The following is a 20,373-nucleotide window of genomic DNA, read 5'->3' on the forward strand; positions in this document are numbered from 1 at the left end:
GGAGCCACTGCCCCTCCTTAAATAATTAAAATCTAATTTATTTCTTATTTCCACAAAGCTGTCATGAGATTGGCCGCCAACACGCGTGTGTGCATGCATGAAGTGCATACAGACTTTTAAAGGCCATTATAGTCGAAAGGCTTTATGTTCCACAGACTACATTTTTATTACAAAAAAAGTGAAAGTCAATTTCCTACATGCAGCGATGATGCTAATATTTTGACAGTGAGAGTAGCTAAACGATGATGATTTTAAAACTTGAATTGCCCGTTTCACTAGATAACCAGTCCTGTTGTTTGATAACTCTCTTTCTCTGCACTAGAATGTGATTTTCCCTGGCGCTGGGGATGAAGGGATCAACGAGTACAAGTCTGTCATCTACTACCAAGTGAAGCAGCCACGCTGGTTTGAAACCATAAAGGTGCGTCTCACTCCTTACATTTTCTTCTCAGTTATTGCAGGTAATCATTTTGTGATTATTTTCCACCTCGAATGCCTTGCCTCCCTTTTTTATATCATTCTTAAATCCATTATTCATCACTACACTGGTTTCCATCACCAGCGTTCTGTAGAATGAACACTGTGGTGGATATTCACCCATGAAGCTTTGAAGCATAGAAAGACGGCGATCAATATTAAACCATGCAGTATATTAAATGATTAATGTGGTGGCAGCAGAAATGTATATAAATAAAATAAGGTCCATATCAGGGGTTTTTCATGTTTTAGCACATTCACTACAAAGTAGTAAGTATCACAAGTTACCAATTTCCAAAAATTGATTGTTATTACTTAAACATTGTTACTACGTTAAAATGGAAATCTAAAATCAGGGGCTTATGTGTTTCCCAGTGCGTCCTTAAAAATCTGCTTTGTGATATTATGTTTACAAAACCCTTTTCTGTCCACCTCCTCAGGTTGCTATCCCTATTGAAGACGTGAACCGGAGTCACTTGCGGTTCACCTTTCGCCACCGCTCATCGCAGGACTGTGAGTACAAATGTCAGCGTGTGAATAATAACTTTTCGCCAATGGCCAGATGCACAATTGGACGGCTAATCTATCCGCTGAAAAAAACCGAATGGAAGATATCCAATCGGAGCAGATGTGCGGCATAGTGATAAATACTTTGAAGCTCACCCTTTGTCACACTAATCAGAGGTATTAGTCTGCCCATGCACACAGCAGCATCATGAAGTGGCTCGTCCGACACTACAGCTGGGATGTGAAAAAATGCCTGCGGGGACTCGTTTGTTTATTGGGACCAGTGTCTAGCTTAATGTAGCCAGTGTTATATGGCCTTTTATTTTTTAACATCCTGTCTAATGTTGGGGGTGTAGAGGGCAGGGAAGCCTGGTACTGGCAGCCTTGCCATCCCATCTGTCCGCCACATGGCGAGGCCATCCCTCCAGCAGCCGAGCTGGGGCAGGGGAAGAGGATTTGGCGGGGTAATGGGAGCCACAACAGGTGTATTAAACAATTAGTTCACATGGCACAAAAGGAAGAGAAGGACACAACGCATATCAGAACGGAAAGGTAAACCTCCTCCCTAAAATAATATACAGCTGCTGTCATCCTCCAGTTACAAAACCCTTCAGCTCTGTTGGCTTCTCACCGACATGCAGGTGTTTTGGGCAGAAACGGCCAGTTCTCAGAGCTTATAATCCACTTGGAGAGCCTTCTTGTCATGCTTGGCACCTTGCTTCTGCGGGGACTAATGCTGTTACGAGGCATGCCTTTGAAACGCTGCGACTTGCTGTTATCATGCTGCAATGGTTGCTTTAGAAACTTGCTCACCTCAAGTGACTCTGGGCCCTGAGGGGCATAATGATGCTACCACACTTGTACTCACAAACAATTGGCAATAGAGAGATAAGTTGGATTGCATTGGTCGGGTAATATTGGTTTCTGTGTGGTGTATGCATTGTATTTTCCTATCAGTGTTTACACTTGTATCCAATTATGCAGACACCTGTGCGCATGTTACTTCCATGTCTCTACGCTGTCTGAGTTTTGGCTGCCTATAAACACTATCAAATCTGTTACATTCACCACCCTGCTGGTTTTCTCCCTTTTAATTGTACTGGAAGACAACTGATGCAATTTTAATTCAATTTCCCTGTGCGGCAGACTTCCAGTTCGATATCAACGTTGAAATCATTATTATCGAACCTGGAAAAAATGTGTCATTTAGATTTAAGAACATTTGCATTATTGACTATCGCAGGAGCTGTACTATTTTTTTTAATGACAATATACGATTTTGATTAAACTGTTTAGATCTAGTCTACAAATCGTATTTTAGAGACTCACACAATTATCATTTTCAAAAAAAAAGAAATCAGTGAACATAAGAATAAGCAAAAGTGAAGAAATGTCTACATTCTACCAGCAAAGCACTTCTCAAGTCCTCTCAGTTGTCTGCCTCTGCCGTCTCCTGCTTGTGTCCTTCCCGCCTCCTCCACTGCTCCCAGCTTCAGTAGGACTGAACTGTTGGTGGAAACACAGAGTGACAGAGCTGCTAATAAGGGTCACTGCTACAGCTCATGTGCTCTGTATCACAGCCCCTGGTTCAGAATCAGACCAGCGCTCTAACACTGTCAGGGCTCATCAGACCGATGGCTGCTATCACAGATGCCACCACAGCTGTAAGAGATCCTTGCCATCTTTTCACTTCTGTTCCATTTGTCATTATGTCACTACCTGGTGAGTGGGCAGAGGATGGGGACAGTACATTTAACATGAATGTGAAGTGACAGCCCACCTTGGAGGTAGAAGGCCACAAAGCTTTCCTACAAACTTGACTTTGATTAGCTGAAAGAGAGTCACTGTCCTGAAACTGACCTCTTTCCCAGAATCCCAAGTTTCTCCTTTCCTTAGAGAGTCACTTAAACATTTTTCTTAACTGGGTGACATGCGTGCAGTGTTTTCCCTCCGCTGGTTCCTCTGATGCCAACCCAGCAATTATTCACCGGCGAGGCTGCAGGCAGCAAACCAATGAGGGGATTTATGCAGATAGAATGTGCAAGATACTTCGATGAATCACGTCGCCCTGCGCTTACATTTGAGCTTGTTGATTCCACAATGATGATGTATGCGGCCGTATACAAACGCTTGGTTACAGGACAAAGTCATAACTCTTTCGCTTGTTTATGCAGCGCTTCCCCACAACAACTCAATGGACTGTCTCATGTGTGTGTGCACATACACACAAACAATGAGCATTTTTCTTTCTTCTTTTACAGCGGTTTTTATTTTCATATGTCTAAAAACCCCTGCCTGTATAATAATTACATCAATGTTCAGAGGCTGCATATATCTGCTTTTAAAAAAAAAGAATGTAAGCATATCCCACCTGCTTTTTGCCATCCACAGTTCATTTGCAACCTTGTATAATTGCAGTGATGAACAACTCGTGCACAGATGCAGACACAGCATTAATACAGACATTAACATTAGATTCTTGTGCCAGCTCAGGATCTTACTCGGAGCCGGTACTGTAGAGATTTACATTTGGCATTATCTGTAACTTGTTAATGACTTTTGGAAAGCAAGCCCTACACAGCATAGTTTGCTGCGAAGGAGCCTGTCTCTAACCACTCCCTGCATTCTTAAAAAAAAAAAAAAAAAAAAAAAGTTTATATATACACCAAAAACCAAAGTATGTATGAATCTGAAATGCAGTGATTTACATCTCCTTCCCTCTCTGTTTTCTGTCCTTCTCATGTTTCTCTTCTTCCTCCCACAGCCAAAGACAAATCGGAGAAGATATTCGCATTGTCTTTCGTGAAGTTGATGAGGTACGATGGGACGACCCTGAGGGACGGCGAGCATGATCTCATCGTGTATAAGGTAAATATGAACGAGCCCACAGCACGGTTAGAAGTCACTCCTGGTTTTTTTGTTACCGGCTGCATACCTGCAGGGCTGGCCCACAGAAAGAGTCTAGGTAGAACATTTGCCTTTAATATGAGGAGATGCATAATAATAGCTTCCCTGCCTTCTATGGAGGATTGTATATTTTGTACACATCAACCCCCTCAGTGAACTGAAAATACATTTGATTAAAATGCTATAATGATACCTTTGCTAATTATCTTAATATCACATTTAATGTAGGAACACAATTAGATTTGTCTAATCTCATTTGACACTGCAGTTGAGTTTTGTAATTACTCTTGCTCTATTGAAAAAAGTAATAGTTCACAAAACTTGATATGAATGTCTCTTCAGGCTGAAGCAAAGAAGCTGGAAGACTCCTCTCTGTACCTGAACTTGCCTGCCACCAAGATGGAGCTGGAGGAGAAGGGCTACTCCACCACCGGGAAAAACACCCATAACCTGGGCAACTGCACCATCAGCAAGGACTCCTTCCAGATCGCCACCCTGGTCTGCTCCACCAAACTCACACAGAACGGTAATAATCTCTATACTTCACTCAAGTATTGTGTCTTTTTCACACTCTGGGCTCTTTCACTTTTTTCTCTACAAAGCACATTTTTTTAGGGTCCCCATGGATCTTAAACAGTTATACATTTAATTATGATAATCAAGGTCTTCACCTAAGTGTTCTAACCCTAAAGCCGATTCTTAAGGAAATGCTTGCATTAGCCCAAATGATCACCCTCATTTTTAAATGTACTTTGAAGAAAAGCATTCACTGAAGGAAAAATGCATACAAATCTATTTCAACAACACAGACCCTGGATTTTAAAACCAACCTTGGGTTAAAGTGCCTGACTTTTAAAGACAACTTATTCATAGGGCAGACAATCAGAAGGCTGGGGTTTTACTGACCCCTGGGTCAAAATGTCCTAGGGCAAGATACTAAGCACCATATACTAGGGATGTAACGATACCAAAAACTCACGGTACGATAATATCGCCATTTTTAAAAGTCCACGGTACAATATTTATCACGATATTGAATAAAATAAAATTGCTGATTTGTACAGCATTTGAGGAGGATAGTAGTATTTTAAAGTGTCTACAATATAATAATCAGACCCTGCAATAGAATAAATCAAGTTTCACTTTAGTTTTTCAAGTAACTCAACTCTAACTCACTAACTCACTCACTCACTCAGCATCATCAAGGTTATCTTTTAGGAATATGAGCATGTCCACATTTCCAGGTAGAAGCTGGGATGTTTGGGCGTTTACAATATCCCCTGCTGTGGAAAAAACTCTCTTGCTTGGTACTGATGTTACTGGGACAGAGAGATATGCTTTGGCCATGGGTGACAGCAGTGGGTAAAACTTTGCATTGTCTCTCCACCACTTCAAAAACAATACAGTGTTTGCCAAGAAGGTGAGGCTTATTGACAGGGTGAGATATAAATATACTTTTGGTACTTGTCAATGTCTCTAGGTATGTACATCTAGCCCTGTAAATACCATGTCCTTTTGTTATCTGTTGTTTTATGTTCATGTTGTAACCTACTTGCTGCCATGTTGGACAGGTCTCCCTTGAAAAAGAGATCGATGATCTCAATGGGACCATCTGGTTAAATAAAGGTTTAAAAAAAAAATATATATTTAAAAAATATTTAATAAATCGCAGTAGATTTTGTCAGTCTCACGACGGTACTGAGACATTTATTTACCGCGATATTCGATACATCGTTACATCCCTACCATATACTGTAGGTCCTGACTGCGTGTGAGTTTGTTTACATTTAGTTCTCTCTTGATGTGCAGGTGGCTTGTCTGGTACCCTCTGTCTCTGCATGAATTTGTGTGTGGTCAAAACTGTAAAAGGTCCTTTGAGTTGTCTCAAAGGCTAAATACGTGCTTTATAGATGCAGTCCATTCACCATGCACATGCTACTCAGAGTAAGACCCCGGGATTTCTCACCTGGACTTCAAACGTGAACACATGCTGGACGTTTGCCCTTTGTCTTCCATCCATTTCCCCTTCTTACCTACTTTCTCTTCCTCAACTCCCTTCTATCAGTCAGTACATTTCACTCCATCTCGAATACTGCTCTGTATACTGCTGTCATCAGGTGGAGTCATTTCCATGGATCCTGAGAAGATCTACACTCATTAAGCTGGGAAATCCCCATCGCTGCCCTGTGGCTCATGTCTAAAGCACTTTGGCCTCCTCTGTTCTCCCTTGACATAATACATGTTCATAAACCCCAACAGACATTGCTGTTAACCCTCCCTGGACATGTTGGTATTTCCAGATTGTGTTCATAACACGGTAGTCCTATTGATGATTGTGTGATGGTTTTCTTTCCCCTGCACTCTTTGCTTTGTTTGGTCACCATTTTAATTAGAGCTGAAATGAATGCTTCCTCATTCCTCAGTGCTTTTTGACCGCAGCCTCAAAGAGAATCAAAATGAAGAAGCGACACATTCATGGCAGGCTTACTTTGACTGGCATAGTCATTCATAGAGTAGTACCTGCCCAACTCAACAACCTGTTTGAATAAGCCTCTAATGTTTTTATACATTTGAATGCAAGGATCATTTTAAATAGTCAGACCAGGCTAGTTTGAATGGAAATGCTTAAGGTGAATCGTTGACGCAAATGTATGTTTTGCATGGTTGAGCCCTTTGCGGCATCAGAGCACTCACTGAATACACTGTGAAATAGGATATGATAAAGTTATATGACTTTAGTGTCTCTGCTTATATTACAGGACAGTCTGAGTCGCAGAAGTGTAAGACCTCTTGCACTTGAGAACATTCCACTGACATTTTCACCTGACTGTGACTTTGCAGAAGAGGAACAGCTGTCTGCATCAATCTTCAGTAGAAATCCACCTCTGCCAGCCACATACTAATATGGAGGCCTTATTTTACCTTGTAGAACATCTTGAAAGATAACAGATAACAGCATGCGAGAGAAAAGTCGATTTTTCCTTGTTGCTCTCCTAAATGTGGCTCGGATAACATGCACAAGAACTGTTTAAAAGCCTCGGTTAGTGGACCACTAAAGACCCCAGAACAGCCACGGTTAGATCTTCCCTTTTCTTCATAGTTTTGTCATAAAGTGCAGCTTAGTATATTGTATGAAAGAGGGGGGCGTTCTGTGTTGTTCCAGTAACGTTCCCTCTGAGGGTTATTAAGTTTAGTCTGCGGTATGAAGTTGTCATTAAAATACAGTCGTGTGTGCCCTCCTACTCTGCTCAGTGGGTGGTGATGTCAGCAGCCTTAGTTACAGAAGCAGAACCTGCCCACACAATAGATAGGGGGAAGCAACGTCAGGAGCTCAAACCGTTGTCTTTAAACTGTAGAAGGACAGTATAAAAAACAGAGGAAGAAATCGTTCTGCAGCATTTTCTTATCCACATTACCTTCCTTTCCAAGCTTCCCTCTTTCTGTGTGAGAGCAGCAGTGTGTGTCCTGGTGAGAAGATTCAGTCCAGTAGAGCAGCTGATATTTACCTGGCACTTTGTGCTGTTAATTTGCATGGCACCAATAGGTGCTCTGGGATCACGCTGCCTTGTTCACTGAGATTGATTAAACATAGAGCTGTGTGTTTGTGGCCGTTTCTCAATGTCGAGTAAACCTGCTGCAGAGCCACTATTTCAAGTATACTACGTCATGGAGAGGCGCCGAAGGACTGTTTAAATGCATGTTAAATGCTCAGCATTCGGCGCCACTCGGTGACGTAGTATACTTGAAATAGTGGCTCTGCAGCATGTGTACTCGACATTGAGAAACGGCCAGTGTGTGCTTGTGAGTGTGTGTTCCCATGGGGTTTCATCCCACACTGAAGATCTAGGAAAAGGTTATTTTAATAAAGCAAGCCGAGCCAATCTCTCTTTGTCTGTGCTGCAGTCTGACTGCTTTATTAAAACCTGGAGGCTCTTTAAAACTCTAAACACCTAGTTCACTCACTCTCTCTCTCTCTCTCTCTCTCTCTCTCTCTCTCTCTCTCTCTCTCTCTCTCTCTCTCTCTCTCTCTCTCTCTCTCTCTCTCGCTCACTATTTGTTTCTAATTTCCCTTTTCTACAATTTGACATAACCTTCCCCCTCCAACAGTTATTTTAAGTCAACAAAGAGTTGAGACAAACAATGTTAACCTTAACCTTTTTAAATCATGAGGTTAAATGTTCAAAAATGTATTTGCTGTTCATATGTGATCTTGTGCTCCTATAGACATAATAGATATTGCTCTTTCGTCAAAAACATTGCCTGACCATTGAGACCGCTGTGGTCCGATGTCTTGCCCAAGGCACCGAGTTATTAGCACGACATCCCGCTCTACATCCTGAGCCTTTGTTGCCCTAATTCAAATTCACAATTTAAGAATCTCTCATTTGTCTCTGGTGACATACATTTTTTTTCGATATAGAGAACAAATAATGAATTAATTTCTTGTTAATCAACATATTAACCGATAATAAAAAACACGTGATATTCGCGCCTGTAATTGTGTCTATACTTCTCCCTCCATTATTGGTTGGATTCATATTCGCTTCAGACTAACTGGTTGCCCACAGGGGGGGGGGGGGGACACTTGAATGACCCTTGTAACAGACTGCTTGCTTTATATACAGGTGGATTCACATCCTATTCCTACCAAGACAAGTCGTACGGTAGAGAAGTACGTTTTTGTACAGTGTGAATTTGCTCTTACATCACTTTGCAAAACCTGCACTTTCACATTTTATAACCAAAAACAAGGTTGTAACTATTAAATACAAATAACAATCTATTAGGGCTACTTTATTGGTTGCATTTTCTTGTAATTAAGAAAACAAAAATGCTCTTGTCAGGCAAGATGTACTGCAAATAAACATTGAAATGGGGATTTAAAGGCGTTTTGATAACTTTTATGCGCTGACAGTTGTTCCTATTGTCTCAGAATTAATCATTTGAACACATCTGCCAGTTTTGCTGCTTTTAAATCCGGCCGACGAAAAAGACATCCATTCTGGGGCAGAAATAGTTTTGAAGGCACTTTTCCTGAATGCAAACAATACCTCCCACCCCCCTCACTGTCCCATGTGCTACATATGGTGTGGCCTCCAACAGTGCTACAGTGGGAACAAGCTCCCCGATGATTTATTCTCATTTGTCTTTCTGAGCTGCAACCGTCATTTTTCAAATGTATGTCTCCTTGGGGAGTGGGATCCTTGTTAGTTGAGATGGGATCTTGTGACTGAAGCCCGATATGTTGTCGGGTTTGCAGATGACAGGCATATATCACTGTCTCGCCACGCACAATTGGTCCTCACATAGCTGATCAGGCATGGTGAGCGGAGAGAGGGAGCAGCCATGACCCCAGGAAGAGTGCATGGCTTCGACAAAGTGGCCAAGCTGAGGATATCTGGGTCTTTCACCTGATGTCAATGGGTCCATCAACGACGTCACGCTTTTTTTACCTATAGACATACATTGGGAAGGGGATATCTGTACGTCAGTAAAAATAGTTTGCGGTTAATCAAGGTCCTCGTTCTAACACTTCATAGACCTAATTCAAATAAGTAGATCCTCAAAGTTTCAAAAGGAAATTAGACTAAGTTACAAAATAATTTTCCTTCCTCAATTATTCTACTCAGCTCAGACAATGCGACTAGAAGGGGGGGGGGGGGGCAGAAGATCCGGCTAATTTTGTACTCTGAAGTCACACTTTCATACTCTAATTAACATATTGTTGTGGCATTAACTGAACCCCAGCTCCAATGCTACATTCAATCATATTAAAGCAGATGGAGGCAAGGGTCTCTATAAACCATGTTTTTTATAGAAACAACATGTATCTGCCATAAGAAGTGTCTCTCTCTAACTTACATCTGGACTGGACTATAGCGGGAACAATTACTCTGTTAATCAATTATTGAATATCTTTAAACTTTAAAAAACATATCTAAAGGCTGCTCACATGGCTAACAAACCCAGTGCCGCAACAGTCCCAATTCGATAAATTGCAAAAATTGGTTTGAACGAGCGCTCCATCTAGCGTGATTAATTACATCATGACTCATCCTCTTGTTCCCAAATGAATTTTCAATAGTTAAAGTGATAGATTTAATAGAATGACTCAAGTTGTGTCTGAGACATTTTCAAACTGACTGTTATGTTTGGGGAAAACCTCCGGCCCCACAGCTCTACTTCAAATGTTCAATCTTAATTGTCATTTCTCGCTGCCTCTCCATCTCTCTTCACGCTGTCTATCCATTGGCAGGACAAACTTCATGCTGTGCTTTGTGGTAATCCCTTTTTTGTTTCTTTCTTTGTTTCAGTGGACTTACTTGGCCTGCTGAAGTGGCGCTCCAACATCAGCCTGCTGCAGCAGAACCTCCGTCAGCTGATGAAGGTGGAGGGGGGCGAAGTCGTCAAGGTCAGAGGACGAAATTCATTCTGAAATCACCTCGAGAGTCACATTCAAAGCTGAAGCGAAAACTAAATGACCTTCGCTTGTATTTTCTATATCCTGAAAATGTACCTCATTCTATTGCCTGGATACAAATATCTCAACAGCTGGTGACAAACATTACAGTCACAAACATTAGTGTTCCTGAAGCTCTTTTGCAGCAGTTTGCAAAAATGGTTTCACTGCCTGTCTAAGGAACAGGTTGCTAGTTTTGTTTACAGTGTGGAGGTAGCGCACACACGCAGCGAACTGGAGGGCGGGAGATGACCTGCTGTCAGAAGTTTAGGAGGGCCCTTAAAGGCCCAGCGTGGGGCAGAAGAATAAATGACTCTCTAGATAAAGTTTAACATAAGCATGCTGGGGGTCTGTCAGATTGCAGCGTATCACAGGAAGTCCTTCCCCCAGACAGTTCTGATCCGACCTGATAGATGTGTCAGCCACAGCGAGACCAGTTCATTAAACCACAGGGGTGTGATTATTATTACCAGCGCATTAACACTCAATCTCTCCAAAGCGCTCCGAGGCAGCCGGTGTGCAATTAGATAACACTTTGGCAGCTTGGCATTTAAAAGACAATTCATCAACAGCGTATACATTGTAAAGGGGGATGGGCTGTATATCAGATACTATGCATAAAGATGAGATCAAACTCCCGGGAGGCTTTGAATGGTTACCCGTAGTGACTCCTCTCTCGTCCCCGTCTCGCGGTCTGATCTTTGTGAGGTCGCATGGGGCTTTAAACTCTGCACAGTGAACAGTGTGTTTGTTTCTCGTTAAGAGCACCATGAATCTCATCCATCCCAGAATGACAGACCAAGCGAAGCACAGAGTGATGGCTCTGTTTCTGACACTTTATCTGTTTTCACCTTGCCTCAGAATTGGCAAATGGAGCATGTTTCCCCTGAGAAGGAGGATGTGTATAGTTGGTAATCGTTTCCCCTGTCAGCAGCACCCCCAGAAACAAGCCATTGTATGGGCTCTTATTGACAGCTCTGTCAAAGCTGGACTTTACATGCCATATTGGTCCATCATATAGCTTTTGTAGATTCATATTTGACATATTTGCACACTGGGTTTTTGGAATTATGGCTTGAAAATAATATAATATTATTGCTCATCAACTCTCAGTGGAAGAACAATGATATACAACAACTATTACACTAAAAATGAACTAAATAAAGGCTCTTGAGTGTTCTAACACATTGTATTGCATTGGACATTAACTGTAAAATGTTTCCCTGTTGTGATATTTATAGAACATTATAAAATGTTCTTATAATATCTCTATTAGGATGGCTCTATTTGGGATGTATTTTATTCATCCAATAATGTAAATGCCCACGTCTCCCTACTGATTTTCTGCCTCCACTCTGTTGAATATAGCAAAAACACCCCAGAAATCACAATACATCTCACCTTGTTTAGAAGGATGTTTATGTTATTTCTTCTTGATATAACAGATACATTGGATTGGCCCTTTTTATTGCTTAAATGTCACCAGCTGGATGGGAAATGTCCTCCCTTAAAGAACGAAATGATTATCAGTTTGATCTGAAAGAGCTGTGAAAGCAGTTCTGGCATTTTACATTGAGAGGGAGACTTTCAATATCCATGTTTCTTTGTTATTGCTTTGTTTGATTGTTTGCCTGCCACAACATGCTATGCATCTGTCATTCTAGTTCCTGCAAGACACTCTGGATGCTCTCTTCAACATCATGATGGAAAACTCCGACAGTGACACTTTTGATACTTTGGTGTTCGATGCCTTGGCAAGTAAAGAAGCAAACAATAACATCAGAGAAGAATGCAAACCAGCAGAGCTTCTTGTCAGTGGAAACTAACACTGACGCATTCCCAACTCAGATGCAAATATAAAATATTGTCTGATCTTTCACATGCCAAACCCTCCTTTCGACTGGCATCTTTGCTCTGTGTGTCGGCCCTTTTGATCTCACAACCACAAAAACCTGTTTGTTTGCAGCTACCTATTTGTGGTTCTAAGAGGAAGCTCTGCACTATAGGAGATACGAGTACATTCGACAAACTATCTTAAGAATAATATCATACACTTTTTTTTAGTAACTGTTTGAGCATGATTTATCCTTGCTACAAGAGTCTATTAAAAAAAAAAAAAAAAACTCAATTTGGAAACATGTTTTGTGACAGCAGAAGTGAAGTATGCAGAGTACACGCCTTCATTCCTCTCCAGAATGTTGAGTGTGTGCCAGAGGTATGTCTCTGTGGAGAATGCCTCAACTGGGACACCTGCCTGCATCTGTAAACACCACACTGCAGAGATGTCCACAAGCATTTGGACCTTCACATATTCTTCAGTACATTTGAAAAACAAAATCCATATGGGTCTTGACTCTTGGCTAAAATAGTTGCCATTTATACGGTATAACGGTGTGAATGTTACATGTGTTTCATTTGTGAAAGTATTAGTTAACGGAGCCAAAACAGTATACACAATATAATATGAACATTGTGGCTCACAAATGTTTCCCCATTTTTTGGGTAAAATAACATGAACTGCATTCATTTGTAGCAAAAGGGTTGCATATCTCATGTTTGTCTGACATTAAGTTTGTCACTAAACTGAAAGATACAGCACAAAGTAGATTAAAAGAAAGAAGCCTACTACTAAGTACTTGATTCAATACACAACGAACTACCTGACAGAATCCTATTCACCATGCCTAACATCATGGGGTGTAGTTTAATTAACACTTTATTCTTCTTGGGCCCTATATGTTCTGTATGCTAGGGGATTGAGAGGAAATCATATTCTGCCCAAATGCAGTCTTGTTATATTTCAGCATATTGAGTAGGACAGGCAGTTTGTCCTGTTCTCCCTTATGAGGCACGTGCTTTACATTCTAATCAATATACCTCTGTTCTCTTACAGGTCTTCATTATCGGGCTCATAGCAGACAGAAAGTTCCAGCACTTTAACCCTGTCCTGGAGACCTACATTCGAAAGCATTTCAGCGCCACTCTGGCATACACGTGAGTTAATGATCCTGTCTACACTGAGGACTGCAGTAATGAATTACTGTACGTCCCGTTCTGTGTGGAGAAGAGTTAACATGCTATGCTATTGTGTTTGCAGGAAGCTGACCAAAGTTCTGAAGAACTACGTGGACAACGCTGAGAAGCTGACGGAGCAGCTGCTGAGGGCCATGAAGGCTCTGGAGTACATCTTCAAGTTTATCGTCCGCTCCAGAGTCCTCTTTAACCAGTATGTTCCAAAGCACACATAACATTATAATAATTGCTTTTAATCGCACTTTCAAATGCCTGTTTACAATGTGCTATATGTACAAAGAACTCCAAATGGATCCACAATAAGAAAGGTGATGGTTGCCGATAAACAAATATGCAATAAGTAATAGATCAAGATTTCTAAGAACTTAAAAGTACATCACATTCAAGCCTGTTTATAAAAAGGATTTAAATGTGCAAATATGTACATTTGACAATAAAACACATATTTTTAATATATTTGTATATGCATAGTAACATACTCTCATTGTCCATACAGTATTTTTTGATTGTCTTTTTTGATATGAAAATGTTTCACTTTGTAATAGTTTAAATACGTTTTAGCTGCTTTAGTTGTTCCTTATACGATAGTCAAGTTTCAGATGTATTCTGTATAATATAAATCCATATGGTGTGTTGCACTGATTGTGTTCAGCCGTATGCTGCGGAGTGAAGTAAAGGTGAATGGTCTTTTATAGTGAGGTGATTTCTATGGATGTGTTTATAATGTGCTGTGGAGATGTTAAATGGACGATTATGTTGTAGAGCCACAGAACTAAGCTGTTGGTGGCTGAGGGGCTGATGTATGATCCTGGTCTAATTGAGTGTGCAGAGTTTGATTGCTTTTCACTAGAATGTCTAGAGGACGCTTTGTCCTTTACCTCACATATCAGACTAAAGAAATCACACTGTCTTTAGAGCTGTGCACATTGTGTCAAGTGGTTTATGTTGCACAAAAACGGACGGCAACTTTCAACCTCTAAGTGGACTTTCTGTTTGGGTTTTTATCGTTCTTTAGTTGTTTGCTAGTATCAGCTCTGCCATGCCATTGTTGCCAGTTGGCCTCTGAGTTGGAAAATGTTCAAAGCTGTAATACTGCGTCTGTTGAAGCCTTTTATGAAACTCTGTTTAGAAGTACCAAGGCTACACGGGCACATGTTCGGCTTTTATTGTGGCCCAGTGGAACATTCCTATGAAATGGCAGAATAGACACTCTAATCACACACTTTCCCCCCGTTTGATTTGAGCGTGGTGTGGCAGTCACGATCTCACTCCTGTCCTCCTTGCTGCAGGTGAGAAGCAGCTTTAGGTAATTGTTGTTGTGGGAGCCCTGAGACGGATGCTGCTAATCCTATGATTTCCGTAAGCCCTCAACAGTGACTATCAGGGGCAATGTAATACCTGCAGCCCCCTGAGAGATTGTGGCACCACAAAAAACCCACCACTCTGCAAGAAAGCAAGTGAAATCTGATGTGGTGTGAGCACTGTAAACACTTCACTCCTCTGTGACCTGCCTCCCTCTGCTTCAGTGTGCTTTAAACCATTTCAATCTATCTTACCTATCCTTATTTTTAAATGATTCAATCTGAGTCATTGAAACACTTACTTTGTAATGAGCACAATGTGGCTCATTTACAGTTAATGCTCAGTTAGTGGAGATTTATCGCCTCTGCAAAAGGGATGAAATGCATTTTTTGGGCTCCATGGAGAACAGTTGCTTTGTGTCTCCTTCCATTTAAAAATGTTTTTCTGCAATTATTCTGTGATCACCGGCTTTAAGTCACTGCACCTATCCTACTAGCTGTAAAGCCTTACATCACATTGGCTTTCCTTCTGTTCCTCGTATAGTATTGGAGCAGAGTGGTTAGCATAGATCATACATTTCTCAGATTTTTGTTTCCACACGGCAGCAGGCAGGTGCTTCAGGGTCTTTTCGTGTTGTTTGAAATGCTAGTCTGGCTGGCAGAGAGAGTGATGTCTGTGGCTCTGATCCAGTTATATCTGCATTGATCACACACACAGGCCATTCTGCTGGCTGCTTTTAATGATTTAACAGCGAAGCATCAAACTCTTGTTTTTTCCACTGCGGGCGGGGTTGTTTACACAGGGACGAAACAAACAAACAGCCTTGTGATCACCTGCCAATGTAATTCTCCACTTCATCTCCTCACAGGCTCTACGAGAACAAAGGAGAGGCTGACTTCATGGAGTCCTTGAGGAACCTTTTCACATCCTTTAATGACATGATGAACAGTAATTCCGAGAACACTGGCATGGTAAAGGTAGGCTGACTGGCACACTAGTCACACCGCATGCTATCGCTCAAACCCAGCGCCAGGAAATAGCTTCTGCTGCCACGGGAATATAGTAAATAACTGCTGCTGTGTGAAGAGTAAATAAATCTGCTTGGATTTGCTTTGGATGACACGCTCTGTAATTGGAGATGCATCTGTCTTGTTAGATGTAAACTAATACAGCAGCTTACGAGACGTTAATGTGAGGGCTCTGGGGGTTGTTAATGTTGCTCCTTGATGGTTTGTTTGTTTTGTATGGTCAGTTTTCTTTAACTTTGTTTCTTTGTTTCCTGATCTTACTTTCATTTTCTCTCTTTGTGACCTTGTTAGGGCTGAAGATAAAATAAAATGAGGTGTATTGAAAACCATCTTAAATTGGTGCTGAAAGAAATATAGGCAGAAGACATGATGGATACCACTTTAATGTATGTACAATACACATGACGCTGCAGCTGGTTAGCGTAGCTTAGCATAAAGACTGGAGCCGGGTCAGGAAATAACTCGGCTAAAAGTAACAATCAGCCTACGAGCCCCATTGAATAGTTTATTTTATCTATAAAGAAAGTGTAAAAGGGGCAATTTTGTAGTTGTTGTTTGTGCTGGACTATTTCTGATTGGTATCGATCTTCTCATTTAACTCTCGCCAAAAGAGCACATAAGTGTTTTCCATAAATGTCAAACTGTTCCTTAAAGATTAGGGCTCAGTCTGGAACCCCAATACATGTTTGATCCGTACAGAAATACCTCTGCTTAAGAAAAAAAACCTGAAGGCTTTTACCTGCGGCCCTAACCTTCCAGCTTTGTTTTTCTTCGACACATTTTGTATGTTGTTTTTCCTGTGTTGTCTGTTCTTCTATATGTGTTTGTGTTTTTCCTCTCTCTCTGTTTCCCTTTGACCTTGACTGTCCTGTGGTCTGGGGCTCCTCTGGCCTTCTGCTCTTTAGCTGCTCCTTAAGGTATTTATTTCACTGCCTTGCTCCTGTGCCTTTAAGCTTTCTCCATTGTTGTTGCATTTCATTGTCCTTGACCCCAGACTCACCTACTCCAGATCTGAGACAAACGCAGGCGTATACTGTCTGCAGATTACCTCTACACCCCACATGTCGATGTGCACACACACACACCTATGCTTTTAGAGATAACTTAATCACAGTGCACATGCACCTTGGCACACCTACAGTAGATCCATGTGCACGCTCAACCATAGGAGAAGCTCAGGAGTCAATTAGGAGTCAGTTGCTGTGTAATTGGGTAGATATTAGCTTTACTGTCAGTAAATTAAAAACTGATCTTGAGGAACGGGCATGAAAGCGAGGAATCCGGTTCCTTCCCAGGTCCGCCCTCAGTGAAAGCACTGTCACAGGTGGAAGCTATTGTGCAGTCACATCATACCTCAAGGCTGAATCCTGATGAACATCTGGACACAACAACACACATAGATGCAACAACTTGTACACGCACACACGCACACACACACGCACACACACACACACACACACACACACACACACACACACACACACACACACACACACACACACACACACACACACACACACACGCTCGTGGTAGCTGTGCAGAACAGGCAGGAGACAACACTTTTCTGAGACTTGTTGTGACACTTTACTTGAAACATCGCCACTCAACATGTGGGAATTAAGTTGCTGCAGAGAACAAAGTAAAAAAAGACATTGCGTTAAAACGTCTTCTTCAAGGGGTAAACAGATGCAGTGGAGCAGAGCCAAGGTTCCCAACTGAATCAAGGTCTAACGGAACCTTTTTGAAAACTAAGTTTCACTCTCCACAACTCTTCATGTCTGCAGGAGGTGGTGAAGGAGTTGCATTTAAGCACTAACAATATATATTATGTTGAGGGAAGATCGACAAAGACATTTATTCAGAGGTCATGACTATATCCGTGTTCAGAAAACCTCAGAGAGAAGTTTTGTTCACGATTACAAAAGTAAATAACAGAATCTGTTCTCTTAGCAAACTACTCTGAACATTGCTTATAACCCTTTACATATTTTCAGAAATAAACCATGCACATTGACAGAGGGATTGTAGCACTTGGCCTCGAGCGTGCTACATCTGTATGGCTAATCAACCGCTGACAGACAAACTGGCTCTGCTGCTAATCTGCACAGATGCCGTATAAACACCCTCAACCCACCTTGGCCAGCCTTTAGCAGCAGGCAGTTAGAGAGGGAACTTTCAGCTTGCTTGATCATTTCTTTTATTAATGGATGGCTCTGTAATTAGCCATCGGGTTCACACGTGATTTATTATAGTACCGATGGGCCATTGGTGATTATATCTGGCCTTATCTATAAAGGTAACACTATAGACAGACCATATTTTTGTCCCAGTTGATTTATTGTGGCACGGCAAAGGAAAAAAAATGAAGATGGTAGGAGTGAGTTTAAGAAGTAAAGCAAATACGAGTGTAATGCAAACACACTGCAGACATATACCAGCACATAGGGCTATTCAAAATAACCTTTGACATCAACAGTTGCTTCTGTTCATGGCCCACAGACGGTAAAGTGTACATGCTACCGAGAGGCACACTGTGTTCATTAGTGTGACACAAAAGGAGAACACCACATCAGACACATTCACTATTCACTCAACAATGACACACGATTCCATAATTTCTGTATAACATAATGTGGGCTGAAGAAGCTTATGAAATCAATCAATGACTGAACTAATGGCTTCGGAGCTGAGAACCACCCGTAATGGTTTCTTTTCTTTTCCCTGGTTAAGGGTGCTGCACTGAAGTACGTTCCCACCATCGTCAACGATGTCAAGCTGGTCTTTGATCCAAAGGAGCTAAGGTACATTAATGTGATCTACTGCATTTTCATATGCTCTGTCGCTGTTAGATTGACCTCTGCAAAACATCATTTGATAACTAAATACATATTCAATGGTAAAGGGGGACAGAGCTCCCTGTGAACTATTACTGGGATTACGTCACGAAAAAAACAATTTCCCCATAGGATTATTAAAGTATTGACTCTGATTTATGTTTGATTTATGTTTTCCTTTAACCTTTTGGGAAGATATAGGTGTAATCTGCACATTTCTAAAACTGACATTAAAGCAAATTGGCCTTAAATTGCTTTTTGTTTTTGCTGCGTTTACTTTAATTAAAATAACATGTTTCGATGAATGCCCAACAAGCTGATGGGATATCGTGCCATCCTAAAGAGGCCCTGTTTATGGTGTGTGTCTGGTTCTTTACCTTTAGGCTGAATTGTATTCAACTGCTAAACATTCAGTGGCTGTACTGTGATGGCCAGCGGTTGTTAAACATTCTCCGGTTGCCTAGGAAACCCGGAGAATTATCCATTCAAGTGTCCATTTTAGTTATAATGTCTACCGTGAATGTGATCTTCCACTGCTCAGTGCTCTTCTTTATAATAAATGACTTCTAAAGTATCGCACACAGATCTGACTGTGCTACTAAATTACACATTCGTAATAATAATGTTCCAAATGGAAAAGATAACTTGACAATCCGTCCTTATCATCTGAATGGCTTTTTCTTACAATATAGAACTTAATGGAACGTCAATTTCAAATATCCATGTACTTTTGGGGCAGAGTTCCAAAACTGAGAGGACATTGCCATTTGTGATAAATCCTTCTTGAGTGTGCCCTTGATGTTCTGCCTCTAATATTTTATGCCATAAAGACACAACACAAAATAAATAAAAATAAAAACAACCTCATATTTTCTAATATTTGAAGAGAGCTTATCTTATGTATTCAGCTAAAACTTTTCAGCTGCAGATGAGTCTTTCAAACACATATTTTGTTCCCATTTTTGTCAAAGGTACATTTAAATATTTAGTTGAGACACATTTAGTGATACACGAGTTATCTTGTTCTATTTGTGTTATAATGAAATCATAGTAACATCATTATACTTTCCAGACATGGTCACATGACATGGAAGCTATTGAACGAAGACTACATTATTGAGGCAATTGTAAATATTATCATCTGTTTACTAAATTATTCAAACTCAAACAAAAGAATCCCTCTTCACGTTATTGTCACACATATTTTTACCGCGCTCTTGACTGTTAAAATGTTTTTCACCTGGCTTCTAAATTCAATTCATTAAATCCGTCTCTGTGTGATACAGATTATGTTTCCTTTCAATCGTTTCAAATTGCATTTGAAAGTATAATAGGAAACACTTAAAACGTTGGGACTGGAACAATAATTAACTGATGATTTTCCGCACTCTCTTGCTATGCAGAGCTACTGTATAAGGAAGAGTGCAGTAAACACAAAGTAGCACATATGTGAGATAATAGGGCTTTTGGTTTCTTTCTAAAAACCTTGGTCCTTATGAACCATTTACCTTTTGAAATCACAGACATGGCTTTTTCTCTTGCCTGAGCAAAGGTGGCATCAGCTGTTCCCGTTGTGAGGGTAAACCTGGCTGAGCTGGAAGCGACTGAACTGAAGCCTTGAGGGTCGGGGTGTTTTATCCCCTGCCAGAACCTTTTTCTCTCCTCCTTGAGCCTCAGCTTGCCAGCATAACAAGCATCTGGCCCCTTCATGGAGGAGAAAACTGTCAGCTTTATGTGTGTGGATGACAAGGATTTATCTTTCCGGCTTTGAATTGTTGAATGCCCATAGTTCGATCCTGCTGAGCTATGCTGTATCTTGTCCTTA

General features: G+C 41.0%; 1 protein-coding gene across 2 annotated transcripts in view; it reads left to right on the top strand.

The window, feature by feature from the left end:
- The window catches only part of dock1 (dedicator of cytokinesis 1), a 169,433-nt gene that overhangs the window by 40,815 nt on the left and 108,245 nt on the right, over nucleotides 1–20,373 (top strand). For both annotated transcript variants that reach the window (XM_079657413.1, XM_079657414.1), the window contains exons 15-24: nucleotides 323–421; nucleotides 918–990; nucleotides 3,749–3,852; nucleotides 4,234–4,417; nucleotides 10,206–10,303; nucleotides 12,016–12,105; nucleotides 13,245–13,345; nucleotides 13,449–13,577; nucleotides 15,555–15,663; nucleotides 18,445–18,515. In XM_079657413.1, the coding sequence (XP_079513539.1) occupies nucleotides 323–421; nucleotides 918–990; nucleotides 3,749–3,852; nucleotides 4,234–4,417; nucleotides 10,206–10,303; nucleotides 12,016–12,105; nucleotides 13,245–13,345; nucleotides 13,449–13,577; nucleotides 15,555–15,663; nucleotides 18,445–18,515 (1,058 nt within the window). The remainder of the gene's footprint in view (nucleotides 1–322; nucleotides 422–917; nucleotides 991–3,748; nucleotides 3,853–4,233; nucleotides 4,418–10,205; nucleotides 10,304–12,015; nucleotides 12,106–13,244; nucleotides 13,346–13,448; nucleotides 13,578–15,554; nucleotides 15,664–18,444; nucleotides 18,516–20,373) is intronic.

This window comes from Notothenia rossii, assembly GCF_949606895.1.
Source record: "Notothenia rossii genome assembly, chromosome: 11".
In the NCBI taxonomy this organism is placed as follows: domain Eukaryota; kingdom Metazoa; phylum Chordata; class Actinopteri; order Perciformes; family Nototheniidae; genus Notothenia; species Notothenia rossii.